The 24,685-nt window shown below is 36.3% G+C and overlaps 2 protein-coding genes across 2 annotated transcripts in view; one reads left to right on the forward strand and one right to left on the reverse strand.

Annotated features, from left to right (window-relative positions):
* Positions 1 to 24,685, forward strand: part of LOC135202869 (galanin-like G-protein coupled receptor npr-9) — a 188,162-nt gene that overhangs the window by 96,152 nt on the left and 67,325 nt on the right.
* On the reverse strand, positions 1,464 to 20,400 carry LOC135202754 (substance-P receptor-like). The gene is made up of 6 exons (XM_064232223.1): positions 20,212 to 20,400; positions 15,761 to 15,930; positions 15,018 to 15,207; positions 4,563 to 4,728; positions 3,697 to 3,744; positions 1,464 to 1,573 (listed from the first exon to the last, which is right to left on the reverse strand). The coding sequence occupies exons 1-6, from the start codon at positions 20,332 to 20,334 to the stop codon at positions 1,464 to 1,466; spliced, it is 807 nt and encodes a 268-aa protein (XP_064088293.1). The 5' UTR covers positions 20,335 to 20,400.

Here is a 24,685-nt window from a genome sequence, read left to right on the forward strand (position 1 = left end):
TCTGAACATTTCGGAAGTGAATCTTATCTGAAACTAATCCGCCTCTTATATTTGCCGGATCACGAGCTAACTCTCTTACTAACTTCAGTTAGCCTAAAGAGGCCTCTTCAAATCTGAGAGGTTCTGGCTAAATTCTGTCCTTTTCGCGTTCTATCGAAAGCAATGTAAATGAAATAAATCCATACGCATCATCCTCGCTTCCAACGCCATGGGAATTAGCCTCTGCGAAAATCCGAAAATCCGCTATTCAATGATTCCCTGTGTTTTATCTTCCACATAAATCTCTGTTCACCTCCAACCTTCCGCCTCAATAGTTTCTGGTGCCCACAGGAACCCAACTGCCACTAACACGTACTATACTATTCTGCTGGGTATAGTGCCAAGGGCATGTTTAAGCCACCTCCTCCCATTCATAGTTCTCTTCATCTTTATATGGAACTTCCGTTATTTCCTTATTGCATCATTTCTCACTTCATCCTGTCATCTGATTGCTAAGTCTTCGTAAAGAAAGCTTCATTCTCAAATCCGTAAAATCTTTTAGAACCATTAAAGTGTACATACCAGCAATAACTAAAGATTAAAGTGAAAACTACTTCCACACTATAATGGAGACAAGTTTTTTTTTTTTTTTTTTTTTTTTTTTTTTTTTTTTAACCTCACAAATCATTTAGCTGAGGGGATCCAATGGTAATGGTGAATAATTATTATTTTTTTGTTTCAGAACGTTGAACATCAGTGATGAAAATCGTTTAGTTGAAGGGATCCAAAGTTGAATATTAATTTTTGTTTCGGAACGTTGAACATCAGTGATGAAAGAAAATTTTTACTGAAAATGGCTCGGATTTTTCCTTGAAAATGCAGCTTATAACATACTGTTTTGCAAGAAATGCCCTCTCAATGAAGGCTTCTCTTGGAAAAATACGTATACAAGTCTGTTGTTGTTCTGCAGTAGCCTTTTACAATGCTCTGTCCTGTAAACAAGTATCTGGTTCTGTGGTCTGAAATGTCCACTTACAGAGCTCAAGTGTCACTTAAAATCCTCAGGACCTTTATTGAGGCTCCGATTTCTTGAAAGCCGAAAGTAACAAGCGAGTTTGTCTTATACGACAACATACAATGTAATTTCTTTAAATACACAAGGTTTTCGTAATTTTCCTAATTACAGCGTTCTATCCCGCATGCGACATAACAATAAATCTATTTTTGACAAAGAAATATTTCGTACATTTGTAAATACATGCATTAGTGCACTTTTGCTCACTCAATGTACACTAAAGCTCCGATCTCTCACGAGCACATAAATACTCCTTCATTTTGACCTATATTGTTTATTTTTATTTTTTACTGTTATTTTAAAGCCTAATATAAATCATATGACTGACTGATTTCAAATTGACTTTTTTTTTTTTTTTTACTGAACTGTCCAATTACTTGGTGACATCTACTCAAGCTGTTCTTTCTACTCACCTGCTGTTCCGAAGGGAGTTGAATTCTAGCAGGACAGCAGGTTCTGGGCCGGAGAGCCCTACGGTCGTTTCCCTGGTGCCTATGGTTATGCCCTTGCAGTTACTCCCTTAGAAAACAGAAGAAAATTAAAGTTAGAATCAGTCCGATTAAGGATCTTGAAAAAAAGAGAACAAAAATAAGAACTATGTACATTTTTTCACTATGAAGCTGTTTTCCATAAGAGCAGAAGGCTTCCAAGTAAAAGAAAATCTGTTAACAGCTACAATCACGCTCAAATTGCTGAGTCGTGGACGAATCTATTTAGCTAAATAGTCTATATATCAGACGCATCAAACACTTACTTAGAAAACTCACGGGAAGGTGCTGGACTTTCTAGTACGCTGTCCACCTCTTTTTCGCACGCTCTTTCTCACTTCCTGAACATTGGGGTTCCCTTGCCAAATTCCTCTTTCATTTCCATCTATCTATTCCCCATCAAGATCTTCCTCTCCTTCTTTTCAACACAACCAAAATGTCCGCCTCCATTCCTAGGACATGACTGAGCCACCTTAGAAAAATACTTATCCATTCTTTTGCCCACGCCAATCATTTAATTATTCCTACAAATATAATACAGATTTCTCGCCCTTGCAATTCTTTTTAGACCACAAAGTGCTACGTAAACCAGTTCTTAAGCATTCACCTCCTTTCTTTCATCAGCATTTAACTTCCACACTTCACTTCCACAGAGGAAAGTTGGTTCAACAATCCCTTCAGACGTTCCAACATTCTGCCTGTATATATATATATATATATATATATATATATATATATATATATATATATGTATATATATATATATATATATATATATATATATATAGTATATTATATATATATACTATCTATATATACATAGACAAATCTTTGTATTTACTGACAGGAACTAGTACTTGTTCCAAAGCAAGTCCTTTGCTTGCAGCAAGTCTGCCTCTTTTTCTCATCTTTCAGGCACCTCTCACTGCCTTTCTTGAAAACCAATTAACGCGAATCTCCCTCAGCCTTCTCCTAGTCTCCGAAATCTAAGCGTGCAAAGGCATGTTCTATGTTCCTTTATACAACTCACAACATTCTTCTTATATATTCAATTTCAACATAAACACATTCAGAAATATTCTTGCTCTTAGAAGCTCTTCTCTATAACGCCAGTTGAGTCAAATTTCCTTTCAATTTCTAACTGTATTTTTTGCTCTGTTATTATTTCTTAAATCTGCTACCTTGGTTATGTATTAAGGAGACTTAATATATAACCACACCAAACTGAGAAGGATGGAATACCTCCAATTTTATTACAACCGGTAAGGAATAAATCATCCAACATCTAACACGTATTTAAAAGCATCAATGTAATATATTATTACACTGCCTCAAACTTTTCAACTGCATAATGCTGTATCTCTCTGGAATCTTCGGGTGTCTCTCATCTAAGGCATCTGACAAGATAAGGTATAATTTCCATTTAGCCAAATATCCTCCAGATGTCATTATTGTATCTCATGGAAAGTTTATCATTATATCTTTTCATCCAAGCGTTTTGCATTTGCAGTTGTTGATGGGGCTCAATACCTTCACCTGTTTTCATCTCTGGTGATGGTCGTTGGGGCTCCTTCCTCTCACTTCCTCCTCTTTATGAAGAAATTTCGCAAGTTAACCTTTTCACTTGTTTATCCATGTGGTGATAATTGAGCCCGCCACATTTCTTCTTTCTTTACCTATTCCCACTATGGTATTGTTCAGACTCATTATTGAAGTGATTTTCCTTTATCTCTAAATTTACATCGTTTGTAGCTTAGGATCCAACAAGTAAGTCGAATACAGTACGTTCAAGAGTGGCTACTACTTTGTTTCTTCTCCCATCTAATTAGTTGATTAACTCGAAATTCTTGTACAAAAACAACAGTTTAAACTTGTAAATGCTTTTCAAAAATTAGAATTATTTGAGATGTCATAAGTTCTTTACATCATAACTGCTTTTAATGGCAATACACTGTTTCTTCCTGTTTGGAATACTGTTCTCATTTTGCTTTTGCCTCTCTCCTGCTTTCTCGATATCTCCTTATCAGAAAAATTGATACATCACTGATCTTGAATGTAACCCTTTTCTCATATTATTTTTTCTTCGTTGCACGCCAATCCTGCAATGCTACCTTTACCGAAACCCCGTGCAATGTTTGCTCCTTTTCCGCTTACCTGGGAGATCCATCCTGTCATGGCCAACGGTCCATTTAGTTGTCCAACCTGCAAAAGTTAGAGGAAAATAGTGTTTACCACAGCACAGAGGGAGAAGACAAGTACAGTAACTTCGATGTCGAACTGCCCACTTCTAGAGGTCGTTAAATTCTCTGGTTGGTTGGTTGTTTAGATTAAGGAAACCTTTTGCCAGCAAGGTGCCTTTGTAAGTGTGGTGAAATTTCGAAGGCAACACCCTATACAAACGATTCAATCCCCTTCACTTTGGTCTTAATAGCATTTTCATGGACGCTAGTGCTTCTGAATTAAGTGTATAGATTAATGAAACTGCTATGCTCTTTCCCAACGTCTCTATTGTCTTAATTTGATCATAAACTGTCATTTTTTTACTTGCCTTTAAAAAAATTCTTTTCTCAGTTTTCATAGGATTGAGTCCTTCTCTGTGGAAAATTGCGTAAGGACGTTTTGCACTTTTTCGTTTGGTACCCTTCTAAAGTACCTAGGCCACTTGTGAATAGTCTGCTTAAATATTTGTGGCAAAAGAAATTATATAATCTTTAAAGATGCTTAGGGTTAACAGTGTCTGCTCTAAAAAAAACTGGTCATAAAAAGAAAAGGTTCAACACCCACCCCACACACACATGGGCACACCTATATATAATAAATATAAATATTATATAGTTTGTGTGTGTTTACGAGAACGAAGAGCTTGCCAAGGCAACATGAAGGTATAAACTTCCTGCTATCACCACTCTCACAGCCGACGGACACTCACTTAATCCTCTAAAGTTCTCTCTCTCTCTCTCTCTCTCTCTCTCTCTCTCTCTCTCTCTCTCTCTCACAATTCGGTGTATATCTATACTCACGTTGATGGTATATTCTGCCCGTGGATGAACGTCTGCAAGTCAGGAGAGAAACGAGACCCTGCCTGAAATTGGCGTTGAAACCGCAATATATAATTGGGTTCAAAGCCGAGTTGGAATAGGCCACGAAATAGGCCGAGAACTCCACGACCGAAAACCACTCCGGCAACTGGGAAATGAAAAAAAATAAAGAGAGATAAAGTTATAAGCTTCCATCGTTCACTTTCATTTTAAAATACATTTAAAGGAAGAGGAAAAATGCAGGGCAAATTTGGTATTCGCCTGCGGCACTCTTTATCAAAACGTATTTTTCCTCCACAAAAACATTGAAGGATATGAAATATGAAAAATAATACTACCGAGATGTACTGAGACCCTGACACGCACATTGCAGAACTACTATAGTAGATTCACATCAACTATGCATCTGATGTCTAGGCCCGTCCCTTACGACGCTCTTGATTGGCTGTTGATAAGCCAATCACAGGGCTAGAAACTCTCAGTCTCTCTCGAGAGTTCACACAGGCAGGATGTATGTTCCACCTCTCCTGAAGGATACTTTTGAAAGACGTAATCCTCAGGAGAAGTGGAGCATACATCTTGCCTATGTGAACTCTCTCGAAAGACTGAGAGTTTCCAGCCCTGAGATTGTCTTATCAACTGCCAACCAGGAGTGTGGTAAGGGACTGGCCTAGACACCAGATGCACGGCTGAGGTGAATCTACTATAGTTTATATGTAACCAGAGATTTATTTATCATAGGAAATTCTAAGAGGTCCTGAAATACAAGGTTGCATTTTTATTTCCATATGAACATTTAAACCCAAATGTGGAGAAGGAACCAATCACTCTCCCAAAGGTCGTTCTCTCCTTAATATAGACCAAAGGAATGTTTGGAACACTCCTTCAAGTTAATGTAGACTATTTTCTTTGAAGAAGGGGGTGTGGAAAAGATGGGTTTGGCCAAGGAAGTCAGACAGAACTTTAAATGGATCTTTCCTAGATAGTGACCCCCAAGGGCTTTCACCTGGTATATAGCCACCTTTGTGGCGTGTTTAGTACAAGCCCGTTTGGGATTACCATAAAAAACATAAGCAAAAGACAGTAAATACCATAAAAATAATGACCCTTAAGAAATATTAGTCCTGGGTACCAACCCCGAAAACCCTTGGGATGCCTATCTAGGAAAGATCCAACTAAACTTTTGACATAAAAAAAGACGTTGTCCTTATTACCACTTAAATTGCCAAATTTTAATTAAAAAACATTTCATAACTGACTTCAGTATGTCTTTCGTAGTCTTATTTTCTAATCTTCACTAAACTTACTTCTATTTTCTTTATATTCAAACAGCAAGCGTACTTATTTAAGGATGATTTACCTGTTTATAAAGTCACACGATCTGTTCATCTAAGGCAAACAACCTCGTATCTACATAGCTTGTGGATTTAGGAAACTTCCTAACACCTGCTGTAACCTAACACACTCACACATAAATATATATATATATATATATATATATATATATATATATATATATATACATACATACATATATTATATATATATATATAATATATATGGTCTATATATATTATATATATATATATATATATAGTATATAATATATATATTATATATATATATATTTATATATTATATATATATATATATATATATAGGGGTATATATATATTATATATACGTATATTATATATATATATATATATATATATATATGTATATATATATATATATATATATATATATATATATATATATATATATATATATATATATTGAAGTAATAAAAGACCACACTTATGTAAAATGTACATTAAAAATACATAAAACGACGGGAGTTTTCGTCTACTTGATCAGTAGACCTCATCAGCCGTACTGATTTTTCCTGTTTAAAAAATCTACAAAAAAGTTACGAAGGACAGGCAGGACTCTGGAACAGTCTCCAAGGGAGACAACAACCAAAACAAACTACCTCAATCATGTTATTCCTCGTTCAAATGTCTCCCCAAAAGACGAGCCGGTCGTCGTGGTACTACCTCCTCTGTGTGTTCGGCTGTTCCTCGTCCAAAACTTCTGCATCGGCTCCTGCAATGGGGGTTCTTCCTTCCAATGTCTTTTGGCCAAACATTTGAACGAGGGAATAACATGATTGAGATAAGTTTGTTTGTTTTTGGTTGTTATCTCCCCTGGAGAGGGTTCCAGAGTCCTGCCTGTCCTTCGGAACTTTTTTGTATATTTTTTAAAAAGGAAAAATCAGTACGGCTGATGAGGTCTACTGATCAAGTAAACGAAAGCTCCCGTCTTTTATGTATTTTTAAATAACACATTTTACATCAGTGTGGACTTTTATTACTTCAAGATATTCCAGTCACGTTATGGTGATTTTTTTAGATATATATATATCACATATAATACAGTATACATATACATTTATATATATAACATAAGCTTAAACATTCACAGTAGGTGCACGTGATCCCAGTATATATGCGAACACTACAGGAAAATGACAGCGCTTTTCTCGTATTTATTCACGCTTCGACGATGCGTGAATAAGCACAAGAAAGCGCTTGGCACTGACCTTCTGCCTATCATATTCCTGTGGCACTGGCCTATATATGATTAAATATATATATATATAATATATATATAGATATATATATATATATATATATATATATATATATATATATGGTATAACAGAATCACGAAAGTTAGGAACGTGATAAACAAATACCATAAATAAAGAATAAATGCCACGAAGGAAAAATAAACGAAGGAGTCTGCGAGATCTTTCGGCTGAAAAGCCCTTTACTGAAGCAGCTACTCAGTAAAGGGCTTTTCAGCCGAAAGATCTCGCAGACTCCTTCGTTTATTTTTCCTTCGTGGCATTTATCTTTATTTTATATATATATATATATATATTATATATATATAATATATATATATATATATATAATATTATATAATCTTGAGGGTGAAGGGAAAAAGAACGATTGTTAATATTAGTTTGTTATGCCAACGTTTCACGACTGTTGCTAGCATCGCATTTTCATGGCTGCAGTGATTACGTAATAAAAAAAAAAAACTTCCAAAGCGTTGCCATAAAAGAAAGAAACCACAAGTCATACAAACGGAAAACTAAGAAATTCAATCTTCCACAAAATTACGTTCCCTTTACAAAGCGTGACATAAAAGGCATCTTATCTTGCAAAACCGAGGGATCATGCATTGCTCCAAACTTTGCAACATTGCAACCCAGAATACGAAACTTGAAGTATGGAGCTTAAATTTCCTTTCCTCATCGAGACTTCCTTTATCAATTATAATGAGTGATACATATTGGGGAAACATTTACGTTTTGTTTCTCTCTTTCGTACCTGGCTACGACCTACAGCAGTCAAATAACCTTAAATACGCATCTCGATGATGATGTTAACGGGGGCACACTGGTTTTCACAAAACACTAGTCATCATGTTCCGTTTTTGCCCAGAATTGAACGCAGTACTTCTCAGTTGTGTATCGAGATTGCCACTACATGGGGAGAGAGAGAGAGAGAGAGAGAGAGAGAGAGAGAGAGAGAGAGAGAGAGAATGTTTAATTATAGCTAGGTTCTCCCAATTAAGATAATTTGATTTTCACAGATTCTGTCTCATTCCTAATGACGCAACATTTCATATACTCAGGGTTTTGATGACATCTGCTCTCAATAAAAAGAAAGCCTAAAAATCTACGAAAGTAAAGTTTACCGGATCACTTGAACATGAAAGATGAAAGTGCCGTCAACGATGAAACGTATGGCAATTAAGAGAGATTTTGAAACAGAAAAAAAAAGATACTTTTCATTGCAATCACAAACTGATGCTGCAAGAGATAAAAGGTTAAACTCTCTCTGACGCAAAAGCCGGAGTTTTAAAAGCTCTAGTACATGTGGAATCGTCAATACCATCAATGAGCTGTTTTTGTCTTTGCGGAATTACAGCAAAATCTGCGTGTGATGTGGAACTGATAAAGGAAGGCGATATTTCCTATTTCGAGGCAAAATCTGCCAATATTAAATTTTTTGAGATATTTCAACACTTCGCCCAACGTGTTGCGAATGAATGCTTCAAATGATGAATTGGTATATTTCAATATTATTATAGCAATATACGTACACTATCAGAAAGTTAGAAAGGACAATATTCGAAGCTGTATTAGATGTAGTACTGAATCGTTGTTGCCTTAGTTTCGCTGTTCAAATAAAAGTCACAAGTAATCGAAGACGAAAAAGGAAAAGATACAAAATATTTTCTCAATATTTTTTCGCAACGTCCATTGGGTTCGGAGAGAACGTTTAGAAGGGGAGTCTCCTCTCTTTCTGTTTGTGGACGAAATCTTAATCCGAAAGGTCCTCGGAGCGTGATGTTTTGCTCTCGACAGCATGAACTCGGAGATGATTCCATTTCGAGCGAGAACACAAAGTATTTCATTTTTTAAATGGAAACAGTCATGCAAAGATTATTCATATAAGTATACTGAAAACATTTCTGAAAGAATGAGAGCGTTTTGCTACCAGTGCTGCCAGCTAATAGTATAAAAGATTCGTAAACCCGTGTCTTTCTGCTCATTTGAAAAGGGCGTAATCGACCTTCAGTCGTAGTTTTCATTAGAGGGTTTGAATGCCTTCGTAATTGGAAGACTTGAGGGATGAAAACGAAATGCAGGAGAAAGAAAACTTTAACCAGTTTGGAAAGAATTTTGAGGATGACAATATCTTTGTTTCTTAAGGACTTTGGCTCTTTGTAAGGGGGGAGGGGGGGGGGATTCAGAGGATACCAAGACTGTGGTTATTAATATATAAACCTTGAAAATATGTTGGTACTTATTTCACTTATATATATATATATATATATATTATATATATATATATATATATATATAGTAATATATATATATATATATATATATATATATATATATATATATATATAGTATATATATATATATATATAGATATATATATATATATATATATATATTATATATATATATATATATATATATATATAATATATATATATATATATATATATATATATATATATATCCGTATATGCATGAAGCTACAATGTCCTTTATTAATATAAAATTCGCTCTACCTCAGAGTTAATATATTTTCATATATGTTAACTGAAGGGGAATTTTAGTTGATAATCAGTTAACCATATATTAAAATATATTATTCTGAGGTAGAGCGAATTAGATATTAAAGGACATTTTTAGTTTAATGCGTATATATGAATCACGGTGATGAGATCAGACATATATATATATATATATATATATATATATATATATATATATATATATATATAGATATATATATAATTTTTTTCTTTTTTTTTCAGGAGCCATTGATCTTAGATAACTTACCCACTTTCATTCACTCTTCCTTACCCGTCGCTAAAGGTTGGTCGACGGTCCTTAAGGTTTTAAGTATTTATTATAAACCGGATTTCTTCAGCCGTTTTAAAACGATTTTATGATTATTAGCATTTTTTAATATTGTAATGTCCATGGACTGTATTTATTAACAGATGTAATAAACAGTATTACGAAACAACCGAATAACGAATGATGTTGACATTTATATGCTCCTTCGTCATAAATACTACATACATATATATATATATATATATATATATATATATATATATATATATATATATATTATATCGAGCTACAAAGTCCTTTAATATCTAATTCGCTCTAACCTCGGAATTTTTAATATATTTTCATATATGCTTAACCAAAGGGGGATTTTTTCTCGATAATAGATTTGCCTGGACCAGGGCGCGAACCTATGGATCCTTCAAACCCAGGAACGTCAGTGAAGCTTTACCTACTACACCACCGCGAGAGGCTAAAAGTTCATGTCGCCTCTCACCCTCATATACCTTTCGCGCGCAGTAATTAGTGGTTTTGGAGACAACATCAACCCACCTCGACTCCGTAGTGTTTGTAGCTTTTGACAGCACGTAGCCATCTATAATTCATATCACATTTCCGTGATTCATATACATATATCGAGCTACAATGTCCTTTAATAATCTAATTCGCTCTACTTCGGATTAATATATTTTCATATATGCTTAACCGAAGCGGGGAATTTTTTTTTTTTTTTTTTTTTTTTTTTTTTTTTTTTTTTTTTCCTCGATAATAGATTTGCCTGGACCAGGGCGCGAACCTATGGATCCTTTCAAACCCAGGAACGTCAGTGAAGCTTTACCTACTACACCACCAGCGAGAGGCTAAAAGTTCATGTCGCCTCTCACCCTCATATACCTTTCGCACGCAGGTAATTAGTGGTTTGGAGACAACATCAACCCACCTCGACTCTGGTAGTGTTTGTAGTGCTTTTGACAGCACGTAGCCAATCTATAAGTCATATCACATTTCCGTGATTCATATACATATCGAGCTACAATGTCCTTTAATATCTAATTCGCTCTACCTCGGAATTAATATATTTTCATATATGCTTAACCGAAGGGGAATTTTTTCTCGATAATAGATTTGCCTGGACCATGGGCGCGAACCTATGGATCCTTTCAAACCCAGGAACGTCAGTGAAGCTTTACCTACTACACCACCGCGAGAGGCTAAAGGTTCATGTCGCCTCTCACCTCATATACCTTTCGCGCGCAGGTAATTAGTGGTTTGGAGACAACATCAACCCACCTCGACTCCGGTAGTGTTTGTAGTGCTTTTGACAGCACGTAGCCATCTATAAGTCATATCACATTTCCGTGATTCATATACATATCGAGCTACAATGTCCTTTAATATCTAATTCGCTCTACCTCGGAATTAATATATTTTCATATATGCTTAACCGAAGGGGAATTTTTTCTCGATAATAGATTTACCTGGACCAGGGCGCGAACCTATGGATCCTTTCACCCAGGAACGTCAGTGAAGCTTTACCTACTACACACCGCGAGAGGCTAAAAGTTCATGTCGCCTCTCACCCTCATATACCTTTCGCGCGCAGGTAATTAGTGGTTTGGAGACAACATCCACCCACCTCGACTCCGGTAGTGTTTTGTAGTGCTTTTGACAGCACGTAGCCAATCTATAAGTCATATCATTTCCGTGATTCATATACATATATCGAGCTACAATGTCCTTTAATTATCTAATTCGCTCTACCTCGGAATTAATATATTTTCATATATGCTTAACCGAAGGGGAATTTTTTCTCGATAATAGATTTGCCTGGACCAGGGCGCGAACCTATGGATCCTTTCAAACCCAGGAACGTTCAGTGAAGCTTTACCTACTACACCACCAGCGAGAGGCTGAAAGTTCCATGTCGCCTCCTCCACCCATTCATATACCTTTAGCGCGCAGGTAATTAGTGGTTTGGAGACAACATCAAACCCACCTCGACTCCGGTAGTGTTTGTAAGTGCTTTTGACAGCACGTAGCCAATCTATAAGTCATATCACATTTCGTGATTCATATACATATATCGAGCTACAATGTCCTTTAATATCTAATTCGCTCTACCGGAGTCGAGGTGGGTTGATGTTGTCTCCAAACCACTAATTACCTGCGCGCGAAAGGTAATATGAGGGTGAGAGGCGACATGAACTTTTAGCCTCTCGCGGTGGTGTAGTAGGTAAAGCTTCACTGACGTTCCTGGGTTTGAAAGGATCCATAGGTTCGTGCCCTGGTCCAGGCAAATCTATTATCGAGAAAAAATTCCCCTTCGGTTAAGCATATATAAAATATATTAATTCCGAGGTAGAGCGAATTAGATATTAAAGGACATTGTAGCTCGATATATGTATATGAATCACGGAAATGTGATATGACTTATAGATTGGCTACGTGCTGTCAAAAGCACTACAAACACTACCGGAGTCGAGGTGGGTTGATGTTGTCTCCAACCACTAATTACCTGCGCGCGAAAGGTATATGAGGGTGAGAGGCGACATGAACTTTTAGCCTCTCGCGGCGGTGTAGTAGGTAAAGCTTCACTGACGTTCCTAGGTTTGAAAGGATCCATAGGTTCGCGCCCTGGTCCAGGCAAATCTATTATCGAGAAAAAAATTCCCCTTCGGTTAAGCATATATGAAAATATATTAATTCCGAGGTAGAGCGAATTAGATATTAAAGGACATTGTAGCTCGATATATGTATATGAATCACGGAAATGTGATATGACTTATAGATTGGCTACGTGCTGTCAAAAGCACTACAACACTACCGGAGTGAGGTGGGTTGATGTTGTCTCCAAACCACTAATTACCTGCGCGCGAAAGGTATATGAGGGTGAGAGGTGACATGAACTTTTAGCCTCTCGCGGTGGTGTAGTAGGTAAAGCTTCACTGACGTTCCTGGGTTTGAAAGGATCCATAGGTCGTTGCGCCCTGGTCCAGGCAAATCTATTATCGAGAAAAAATTCCCCTTCGGTTAAGCATATATGAAAAACTATATTAATTCCGAGGTAGAGCGAATTAGATATTAAAGGACATTGTAAGCTCTATATAGTATATGAATCACGGAAATGTGATATGACTTATAGATTGGCTACGTGCTTTCAAAAGCCACTACAAACACTACCAGAGTCGAGGTGGGTGATGATTGTCTCTAAACCACTAATTACCTGCGCGCGAAAGGTATATGAGGGTGAGAGGCGACATGAACTTTTAGCCTCTCGCGGTGGTGTAGTAGGTAAAGCTTCACTGACGTTCCTGGGTTTGAAAGGATCCATAGGTTCGCGCCCTGGTCCAGGCAAATCTATTATCGAGAAAAAATTCCCCTTCGTTAAGCATATATGAAAATATATTAATTACGAGGGAGAGCGAATTAGATATTAAAGGACATTGTAGCTCGATATATGTATATGAATCACGGAAATGTGATATGACTTATATATATATATATATATATATATATATATATATATATATATATATATATATATATATATATATATATATATATATATATATATATATATATCTATATATATATATATATACAGGGTGTAACACGAGTTTATGCAAATATTTTTTGTTTTTTTGGAATGAAAGAAAAAGTCATTTTGAGCAGAAAATGTTCTATAAACATTTGTCGGTGAATTGAGTTTTTAAAATAAGCGTTATCATTAAAACAGGCAAGTAAGCGTTGGTGGGGTGAATAATCAGTATCAAATTCCTTATTAATTTGAGAGCAAGTAAATGGAGACACTGCCTTACATTATTCCAGTAAAGTGGAATAAGCGGATATGATGTTTATTTACGGGTTTTTGCAACAGTCAATTTCTAGATAACACGGCTGCGAACTCAACTATTATACAAAAGAAAGGAAATAGGCAATTAGGCCGAATGTGAATAAGATACCTCCAGATCTAATGTATTCCTTACATACTGAATAAAGGGGAAAAAATGCATGCACAACTGAAACCTCCCTCTCAGTCAATGGTACTCACTGGAATCCGATATAGAAAAAAGAAAAGCTAGCCGAATGGAATCTCCCCTCCATCAAAGATAGGCCTATTCATTACACAGAGATCAAAGATTTAAAATGTATAATAAAAACCTCTTCCTCCCCATCAAAAGTATTTCATCACACCCACCGTCTAAAAAAAAAAATCATGTCTAATATTCAATAATTAAAAGAATAGCAATCCAGTTGCCCAATGTGCTTTATCAACAAGCAACCCGCCCCCCCCCCCCCCTCATCCCAAACTACTCACTCCAACATCCCAAAATGATAACGCTATTTTAATAAATTCACCTCACCGGCAAATGAAGCCTTTAAATTCATATGCTTATAGAACATTTTTTGCTCAGAATGACTTTTTCTTACATTTCCCAAAATATCTGCATATATATATATATATGTGTGTGTGTATATGTATGTATATATATATATATATATATATATATATATATATATATATATATATGTATATATATATATATATATATATATATATATATATATATATATATATATATACCCACGTCATTGTTTTATATATATATATATATATATACTATACCCCAGGAATAACTTTTACACCCGAGGGAAACTGTAATTGATAAGCGATTCGCCCAACATTATTGGAAAATCACTGTAACTGTTTCTTCCCAAATCAGGAAAACGGTTCAAAAACCCACGGGTGACGAAACACTTAACAATCATAATTCCTCTTGAGAGTAATTATTCCAAGGCATAGTAAAATTTGATATTAAAGGATATCTGTGGCTTAATATCTAAGAATATAAAAATGTCACGACGTACGTAGAGAACATTCACACACACATTTATATATATAAATGATATAATTAGGCTTACATACATATATGAGTGCGTGTGTGTAAAGCATTCAACCCGCAAATAAAAAGAACATGCACATCATATTCATTACTCACCGAATTGTTATTAGCACGGACGAAATCGTATAGAATGATGGTCTGAAGAGGTGTCCAGCAGAGCACGAAGATGATCAAAACCACAGACACCATTTTGACCACTTTCTTCTTCGCTCTGGTGGCTGTGTGACGGGCGGGAGCTGAGTGCTCCCCTGGGAGTCGGGACATCCACAGCCTCCACACAACCAAGCTGAAGAGGAAACAGAGTAGTAAGGAGAGAGAGAGAGAGAGAGAGAGAGAGAGAGAGAGAGAGAGAGAGAGACTAAAAGCCTCCAAGATTCTCAAGGCTCCTAGGAGATAGAAGCAGATGAGTAAATAATGCCTCAAGCTCTCTCAAAAAGATTTGATGGAGGAGATTATAAATGTTTTCTTTATATTTATAGGCATCACGGGTCTTCTGGCACAGAAGACTTGGAAAGTTTTTCTATACTCATTTCTTTACCTATCTATTTTACCATTAAGTTATTTGTTCATAATTATTAATAATACTTATTATAAATGTTATTTATTGCACTTAATCAAAGCAAAATCTGCTTTTGAACCTGACAAAAGGCCATGAGGTTTGCGACAATACTGCTGAATTCACGCACTAATCATAAAGTTTGCAGCAGAACTCTATACCTATCAGAAATACCTGAAAATACAAGTGTATACATCAGTAAGCAGCTAGAAAGCATCCTTTGACATCAAGTGAATAAATTCTTCGGGGGAAATGAAGTGAAATCATCAGGTTGGGACCTCACCTATAGTTGATGAACATCACTGCCACTGGTAGGAAATAGAGAGCGATGGTAAGGGCCACGTAGAAGACCTTACGTGCATCGTAAGTGATCACACACTGTTCCAGTTTTGGATCGAAGTGCTTCTCTGTCGGCCAGAATTCGTCGCACTGCCATGAAGTGAAGTTGGCCCACTGGGGAGAGCAAGAGACTTTAGGTCAGCTGTAGGCTTTTACGAAGTGGAGTTAATCCTACGAGGGAAGCAGAACATTTTAACACGAAGATAGTAAGAGAAATGAATGGGAGGGAAAAAACGGTGGCACCTCAAAAAGAATAGGAGAATTTAGGTCATTATGCCAAGGAGTAGTAATAATGAAGTGAAGTAAGCACACTGAAGAAAGTAAAACCCTATAGAACAGTTGTAAAGGAGTAGGCCTTTGCGAAGTATAGTTAGCCCACTGAGGAAAGTATGAGACTATACTCTGTTTTTTTCCATCTGTCCATCTGCCTGTGGTGTTTGCACATGGTAACACTGCGTCTCGGGCTTTAAATAATACCCTATTTCGTATATTAACGGTGTAATTCGCATACAGTAAATTATTAAAACACTTTTCAGTTGCAAATGTACACCCGGCTATCCTTTTATTTACCTAAAACTTACACATAGCGTAACTATTTAAAGCCCGGGACGCAGTGTTACCATGTGTGACCACCACAAGCGGATGGACAGATGGAAAAAAACAGAGTATAGGTCACTGTATACAGTAGGCTTTCGCTTCGTGAATTCAAAACACCAAGAGAAGTAAGAAACTTGGATAACGTGCAAAGGAATACGTTTTCATGGCGTGAAGTCAGTCCACTGAGAAAGTGAGGAGACTTTCGTTACCCATGGAATAGGCCTTCATGAAGTTAAATCAACAACACTGAGGGACAGTAGGCTACAAAGCCTTTCCTGACATTAAGTTACTGGACTGAGAAAATTAATAAACTGAAAGGGAAATGTAAGTAGTTGTAGGCTTTCATGAAGCAAAGTCAGCCCTGTAGAGAAGGTTTTCAGGAAATGGAGTTTGGTCAATGGGAGAAGTTGAGACTTAGGCCATGTGCTGTGTGGAAGCTTTCACTGACATAAGCCATTCAAGAAGGCAAGAGATTGACGGTCACATGTATGGAAGAATAGGCTTTCGTGGAGTGAAGTTACACAGAATATGGAAAGGAACAATTAAACAAAGCTCTAAAGCGAACGTCTTCATTACATAGCGACGTTTCGGTTTCAACACACGAAGCCATTTTCAGTCTGAATAGAGACAAAACACCAAAACATAAGGAATATCACACTCGAGAATAAAGAAGGTATTTAAAAAATGGTACACTTAAACTACTTCAGTGTCAAATTATACTAGTAATAAAGTAAAATAAATAATGGATTAAACTAATAAAGTTCAAAGAATCGATATAGCCATTAAAACTGAGTCAAATAAAATAAAATTCAAGATGATAAAAACAATAACAAAAATACACTGAAGCAAAAATAAGCATAGCTCTAAGAAACATATCCATAACAACCCCCCCCCCAAAAAAAAAAAAAAAAATTGTACAATGGATAACGTAACTTGGTATCTGAAAAGCAAGAGGAGCTGGAAAATCAGTATATTATGGAAGACTGATCTTGGTTAAGGTTTTGAGGTGTTGCTTAAGTTTGTGAATACATATCCATTCTAAAATCCTTAAATCTGCCAAGTTTGAATAAGAATATACAGTTGTCGGATTTAAGCATTTTAGAATCACAAACTTATGGTACAACTCAACCGATATCAATCTTCCTTTCCTTTATCCATAATAAACTGATTTTCCAGCCGCTCTCGCTGTCCAGTCACCAGGTTAATTTGTCTCTTATATAAGTTATTTGTTTTTCTTCGTTTTCTTGCGTTTGGTTTTATGGATGTTTCTTAGACCTGTGTTTAATTCTGACCTACGCAAATCTTTAATAATCATTTTTTCTCGTCTTGAAGTTCATTTTATTTGACTTGGTTTTATTGACTGCTGTAATTAATTGAATTGTGTTATTTTAAAAGTTTTTTGAATACTTATTTTATTCTCGAGTGTTAACTTCCTGTGAATTGTAATTTATTAGTATACAATCTTATGCTTTGGGTGCTTTGCCTCTATTTAGGTTGAAAATGGCTTAATAGTTGAAACAGAAACGTCCGTGTGTAATAAAGAAGTTTGCTACAGCGCTTGGTTGGCTATTCCTGATGAGGATCAAATTCCCTTGGAATCAGTCTCTAGCAACTGTACTTGGAAATGAATTGGTTTACATTAAATGGTTTTATTCCACTGTTGAATGTTAGAGACCTTACAACATATATGCCAAGGATACAAATCTACTCGGCAAGGATACAGATCTCCAGCTGTTTAAAGGTGTTTAGATTCATGAAAGAAAGTTAGCTCACTCAGGAAAGTTATGGGGTTTTAGACTTCATGCATAGTGTGCTTTTAAGGTGAGTTTACACTATGCTTCACCCCACGCTACATGCGTAAGACTCTTCACCAATTCCTCCTAAATTCTTGTTAGCCCCACCTACTGGACTGCTCATTGGGGTGACTTAGTGGTGTGGAGTGACTCTTGATGAGCAGTCCAGTAGGGGCTAACAAGAATTTGGGAGGAGTTGGTGATGAGTCTTATGCATGCAGCGTGGGGTGGAGCCTAGTGTAAACTCACTTTTAGGAAGTGAAATTAGTCCACAGGAGCACATTCCAGACACTTGAAAACACTTATGGAACTCGAGTTATGAACCTCCGGCCGTTTAACTTCATTTCATGAAAAAAAAAAATCCATAAGTTAAGTTTTTCTGTTCCTTCCTGATTAAACATAAATATTACCATCACTGACTAATTTTAACTGGTTATCCAACTACTTTGAGAGACTGGTATAGAGTTCTATTTACTGGACTTTAGCAATCCAAAAATAAGCCTTCGTAATTGTTCTGCCACATTTTATTTTGTTATTAAAAAAAAAAAAAAATATTTATTTGTCATTTTGTCTGATATTGCTATCTTTACCACTTTTGTTCCTCCTAAAACGATTCTGTGTCCATTTCTCCATCGTTATTCCTCTAGGTGATTGGCTTATAAATGATGGTACAGAATTCTTTCGTAGGAAGTTCTATACCATATCTGATCAAAATCACGTAGATTTAGAATGGGAATGGAATGAACGAAATATAAAACATAGACCAAACAAAGACCAAGGCCTGGAACATAGCTATGAGGTCATTCAGCGCTGACAGGGAAATTGAGAATAGAAAGGTTTGAAAGGTATAACCGGACGAAAACCTCAAAGCAGTTGTACTATGAAATAATTGTTGGAATACGGTGGAAAGATAGAAAACAGAGAATATGAAATGAGGTGCAATAAAAGGAATGAAAAGGGGTTGCAGCTGGGGGCCGAAAGGACGCTGCCATAAATCTTAAGTAATGCCTACAGTGCACCAAGTGAGGTGTACTGAGGGTACTATCCCGCTAAGGGGACGTATATTTGAGAGAATAAATGTGAAGCCAACCACGAACAAATCTCTCCAATGTAAAATGACTTCGCCTCTCAAAGGAGACTCGAACAATGTAATCTGTCTTCTATTCCAGATGATTGGATGTTCGCATTTTCCGCGTCTTCTACGTTTTTGAAAAAGTCGCGAAATGGACCCCTTTTTTTTCCAGTTTTTATACCCAATAGGTTAGGAAGGTCAGTGGCTGGAAACGTTAATTTGCACTGGAAAATATTTCCGGGGGCTATAAATTCCCAATTCCCAATGGAACAGAAAGTCATAAAACCACTTAAGCAAGTACGGGAAGCCTCGTATGCAACCGAAAAAAAGTAAAAGCTGTGTAGAGAAACAAAAAGCTTTCTGATACTAGTTTTTATTTTGGATGCTAAGGGCATTTCTACAACAATGTGCGCAATTTTCATATTTCTGATTATTATACTCACAACAAACTATTGCTCTATTCAAAAGGTGTTTCATTGTGGAAATAACTGAATTCTAGACTGTTTTCACTGAATTTTATAAACTGCAATTAAAGCCAATTAATATAATGAAACATCATTGGAATATGTAAACTGGACGTTTGTAAAGTGTAAGCTATCAAATGGGCATTCAGAATACTAAGAAAAGCAATAATATAGATAGCTCTAAGCAGACCCCCACCCCGCCTCCTTCAAAAAAGAAATAAATAAATAAAATAACTCTGCTTGCCGGGCAGGTTTCAGAATTATCCGTGTTTCCAAAAACCTACAATCAACGAACTATTAAAAAGGCGCTTGCCACTTCCTCCGGGGTTAGATCTCACTTTTGTCCTAAAATGAATTTGATCTTTTCCATAAACTTTGAGTAAATAAGGACGACCGTTGTCCGTCCTTGTAGCCTTTGCCTGAAACAAATGATTCTCTCCTTGGATTAATTCACTCACGGTCATCTTACCTCGATGCTGTAGAGTTCCCGATAGAAGAGGGAAGGGCAGGCAAGCACGGCGGACGTTATCCACACGGCTGCTATGACCCGATGGGCGCGGTCAGGCGAGGTTCGGGCATGCAGAGGGAACATGACTGCTACCACCCGACCCACGCTGATCACCGTGAGCGTTAATACGCTGGCTAGCAATGCCGTGGCTATAACAGAAAAAAGGGGGGTTACGGTTTAGATAGCGTATAATCTAAATTTTTTATAAAAGTTAGCATAGATACGTAACGGTGGATGATATTCAATCATATAGAAATAATAATAATAACAATAATAATAATAATAATAATAATAATAATAATAATAATAATAATAATAATAATAATATGCTGGAAGAAGAGCTTTATTAATACAGGTTTTATTGAAAACATTGGCTACTTCAACAGCGTGTATTTTGTAATAGAAGTTTCCCTATTCTTCTCATGACTGACTTTCCTGCTGTACTTTAATTGGCTATTAAAACGCCAAATGAGGGATTCATGTACAGAATGTGGTATTTGTCAAATTGAATATAATATATTCAATTTGACAAATACCACGTTTTTTTACATGAAATCATCCATTAGGCGATTTTAATAGCCAATTTGTGTACAGAAAAAATAAGTAATAAGAAGAATAGAGAAATTTCTATTAAAAAACCGGCTGAAATAGCCATTGTTTTCAATAAAACCTGTAAATAATAATAATAATAATAATAATAATAATAATAATAATAATAATAATAATAATAATAATAATAATAATAATAATAATAATAATATAAATGGAGCATGTGCAAGAAACATCAGCTACCTTGCAGTAATAGTGGTACGAGCACCAACCTGAAGATTGATAGAAAACGATCAGGCAAAGATCCTCTGGGACTATGGTATCAGAACGGATAGGGTGATACGTGCAAACAGACCAGACGTGACGTTGATTGACAAAGTCAAGAAGAAAGTATCACTCATTGATGTCGCAATACCATGGGACACCAGAGTTGAAGAGAAAGAGAGGGAAAAAATGGATAAGTATCAAGATCTGAAAATAGAAATAAGAAGGATATGGGATGGGATGCCAGTGGAAATCGTACCCATAATCATAGGAGCACTAGGCACGAGCCCAAGATCCCTGAAAAGGAATCTAGAAAAACTAGAGCTGAAGTAGCTCCAGGGCTAATTGCAGAAGTGTGTGATCCTAGAAACGGCACACATAGTAAGAAAAGTGATGGACTCCTAAGGAGGCAGGATGCAACCGGAACCCCACACTATAAATACCACCCAGTCGAATTGGAGGACTGTGATAGAGCAAAAAAAAAAAAAAAAAAAATAATAATAATAATAATAATAATAATAATGTTAAGAATTCACAGTTTCGAGAAAACAAATTGTTAAAAAAAGTATCCACAATTATATATTTAAAATATATTTCTATGTAAAAATATAGAACAAAGACTTTCGAACACCTGAACGGCGTTCCTCATCAGTGTACCGCTACACTGACGAGGGACGCCGTTCAGGTGCTCGAAAGTCTTTGTTCTATAATTTTACATAGAAATATATTTTTAATATATAATTGTGGATATTTTTTAACAATAATAATAATGTCCTTCATTTCAGCTCAGGTAAATGTCAAAGGCCGAGTCGACTGGAAGGATGACAGCCGTTGGGTGGAGCCAGTTCCTTGGGATAGTGTGGGATTTACATTAAGACTTTATAATCCAATACATGTAGGGAAATTAAACTTTATGCAAGGCGCATATATCAAGATTACTGCATAAGCTAGGATTTATTCTGAGAAGTATTTCACCTACTGTTATGAAGCTCTTGGTATGTTTGTTGCTGTTAATCACATACATATACATACGTACATACATATACATGTGTGTGTGTGAATCACGAAAATTTGGAACGTGGCGAATCATATAAATAAAGGCAAAAGCTACGAGGGAAAGTGAAACAGTGGCGTAACGCTGCCAGGTCTCTCGACTCTTCCGTCCTCTACTAAGCAGACTGATATAAATATGAATGCAAGTTTACAAAGAAATCTGGCATAAGTGACAGATGGGGATTATGTATGTATGTATATATATATATATATATATATATATATATATATATATATATATATATATATATATATATATATATATATACAGTAACTCTTCTCTCAGTAATGGCGATGTCCCTTATCTGTATCCTGTGCTCTTCGAAGAATGCTGCACCTCCCACAATTTTCTGTTTTCCCGTTGATGATTCCCCTTGGGTGTGAGTTACAACCAAGGTATGGTGAATTTGATATTACGACCTATTTATGGATGGCTTCGGCATTTTACAGTGTAAAACGATGCACGTGTAAAATGACATACATATATACATACACACTTACAGGGTAATCCAAAAGTAGGTGGACAGTCGGGGGAAATAGCTGTGTAGATTGATGGGCATCAGTTTGCGTACCTGCGTTGATAAAATTTCAGTGCTTTTGTATTATTGCACACAATAAAATCTAATTGGCAATGTAATCATTGCATTTGTAATATAATTGTATATGTAATCTCAAAATAAAAGTTATTATTTGCTGTCCGCCTACTTTAGAACCACTTTGTATAATTGAGCAAAGACTTTCCCCATTTGAGGGGGCAGCACTTTTGAGATGATGATATTAAGGGGATTACTGATGGAATCTGGTCTTTTCTGACTGATATGCATCCTAGTACTGACCGGACACGCGTCGCTTAATTTCACTGATCGAACGGAAAGAGCCAAAGGGAAAGCTTATCTTTTGCCTTTTTTTTTCCCTGTCATACAGCCACGGGAATAAATAACCATTATAACGAGGTACATTTTCCAGAATACATGTCCATAATATTCAGAAAATTGATAAACGAGAATTACAGCGTACCAAGAGGACCCATGAACGCCTCCCGTCATAGATGGGTGCAATATTCGGATGGAAATAAATCAAGTTCATGGCAGTAGTGAGCGTGCAGGTTGTGTTAAAACTTAAAGTTGACTTTTAGTAGGAACCAAGTGCGTATTTATTTGGGCCTTCTGCTCCTACGCTAGGAAGGCCAAATATTGCCTTAACGACCCATGTGATTATTCGAGATCGGAGATGGTTAAATGGACAAAATTAGATACTGTATGTAATAATAAAGCAAGTAATAAATGCACTGAAGTTTCTTCGGCACAATCGAGTTTTCTGTACAGCGTATAATGCTGTATGAAACTCTCAGCCACGGCTGTATGAAACTCTCAGCGTGTGGCACATAAGTACAGCTGTGCCACCGCTAACATTAAGTTAAGTATATCTTAGTTTAACCAGACCACTGAGCTGATTAGCAGCTCTCCTAGGGCTGGCCCGAAGGATTAGATATTTTTACCTGGCTAGGAACCAATTGGTTGCCTAGCAACGGGACCTACAGCTAATTGTGGGATCCGAACCACATTATATCGAGAAATGAATTTCTATCACCAGAAATAAATTCCTTGATTCCACGTTGGCAAAGCAGGGAATCGAACTCCAGACTACATAATCGGTAGGTGAGCACGTTAACCACTCGTCCAACGCGGACCTAAATTTAACATTAAATAAAATAAAAACTATTCAGGCTAGAGGGTTGTCATTTGGTATGTTTGAAGACTGGAGGGTGGATGATCAGCATACCAATGTGCAGCCCTCTAGACTCAGTAGTTTTTAAGGTCTGAGGGTGGACGGTCTGACAAAGAGCAATCTCAATAGTTTTCTGTTACAGAAAACTCATTTTCGCTGAGTGCACTGTTATGGACTACTAGAGGTCATATGCGAATAAGAGAACAGATAGTAAAACTAAGATTACAATTACTACAGAACCAAAATGTGAATCGTGAACAAATCTTGATAAACGCAGCATTTAAATATCTAGATATTAATTTTTTTTTAATATGGCAGGCGTTTAATATCAATTCTATTCTGAACAAAAAAACATATTTCCTAGTTTAGGATGAGGAGTCTACAATTTAAGTTGTTTTAATGACAATTCACAAAGTCAAATAGAAGGACTTCGAATATGATGACGAACCCAGAAAGGTAATGCAAAGCAAGAGTCAAATATTCAGGAAGACCCAGAAAGTGCAGGAAAAGAAGTAATAAATATCAAGGAAGTCAAAGGGGGCATGGCAGATAGAAGTGAATTTCGCGGAGTGTTCAGCAGGGTCAGGTGGGTACATGACATCACTGATGGTCTGAGTTTTCTACACGGAGGTTCATCCTTGACACAGCAATATAGGGTGGACGTTGAAATGGCTTCGCTCTTCGGTTACTGAAGGAAGACTTGTTAGAGCAGCTTATATGAATAATGTTTCTGTGGTGAAGATCTACCATGACAGTCCTTTATCAAAAGCCTTTTACAATGAGACAACAGATCTTGAAAGCAAATGAATTCTGCGCAAAAAGTTCCTTAGTTTCCTACAAG

Source organism: Macrobrachium nipponense, chromosome 33 (assembly GCF_015104395.2).
Source record: "Macrobrachium nipponense isolate FS-2020 chromosome 33, ASM1510439v2, whole genome shotgun sequence".
Classification (NCBI taxonomy): Eukaryota; Metazoa; Arthropoda; class Malacostraca; order Decapoda; family Palaemonidae; genus Macrobrachium; species Macrobrachium nipponense.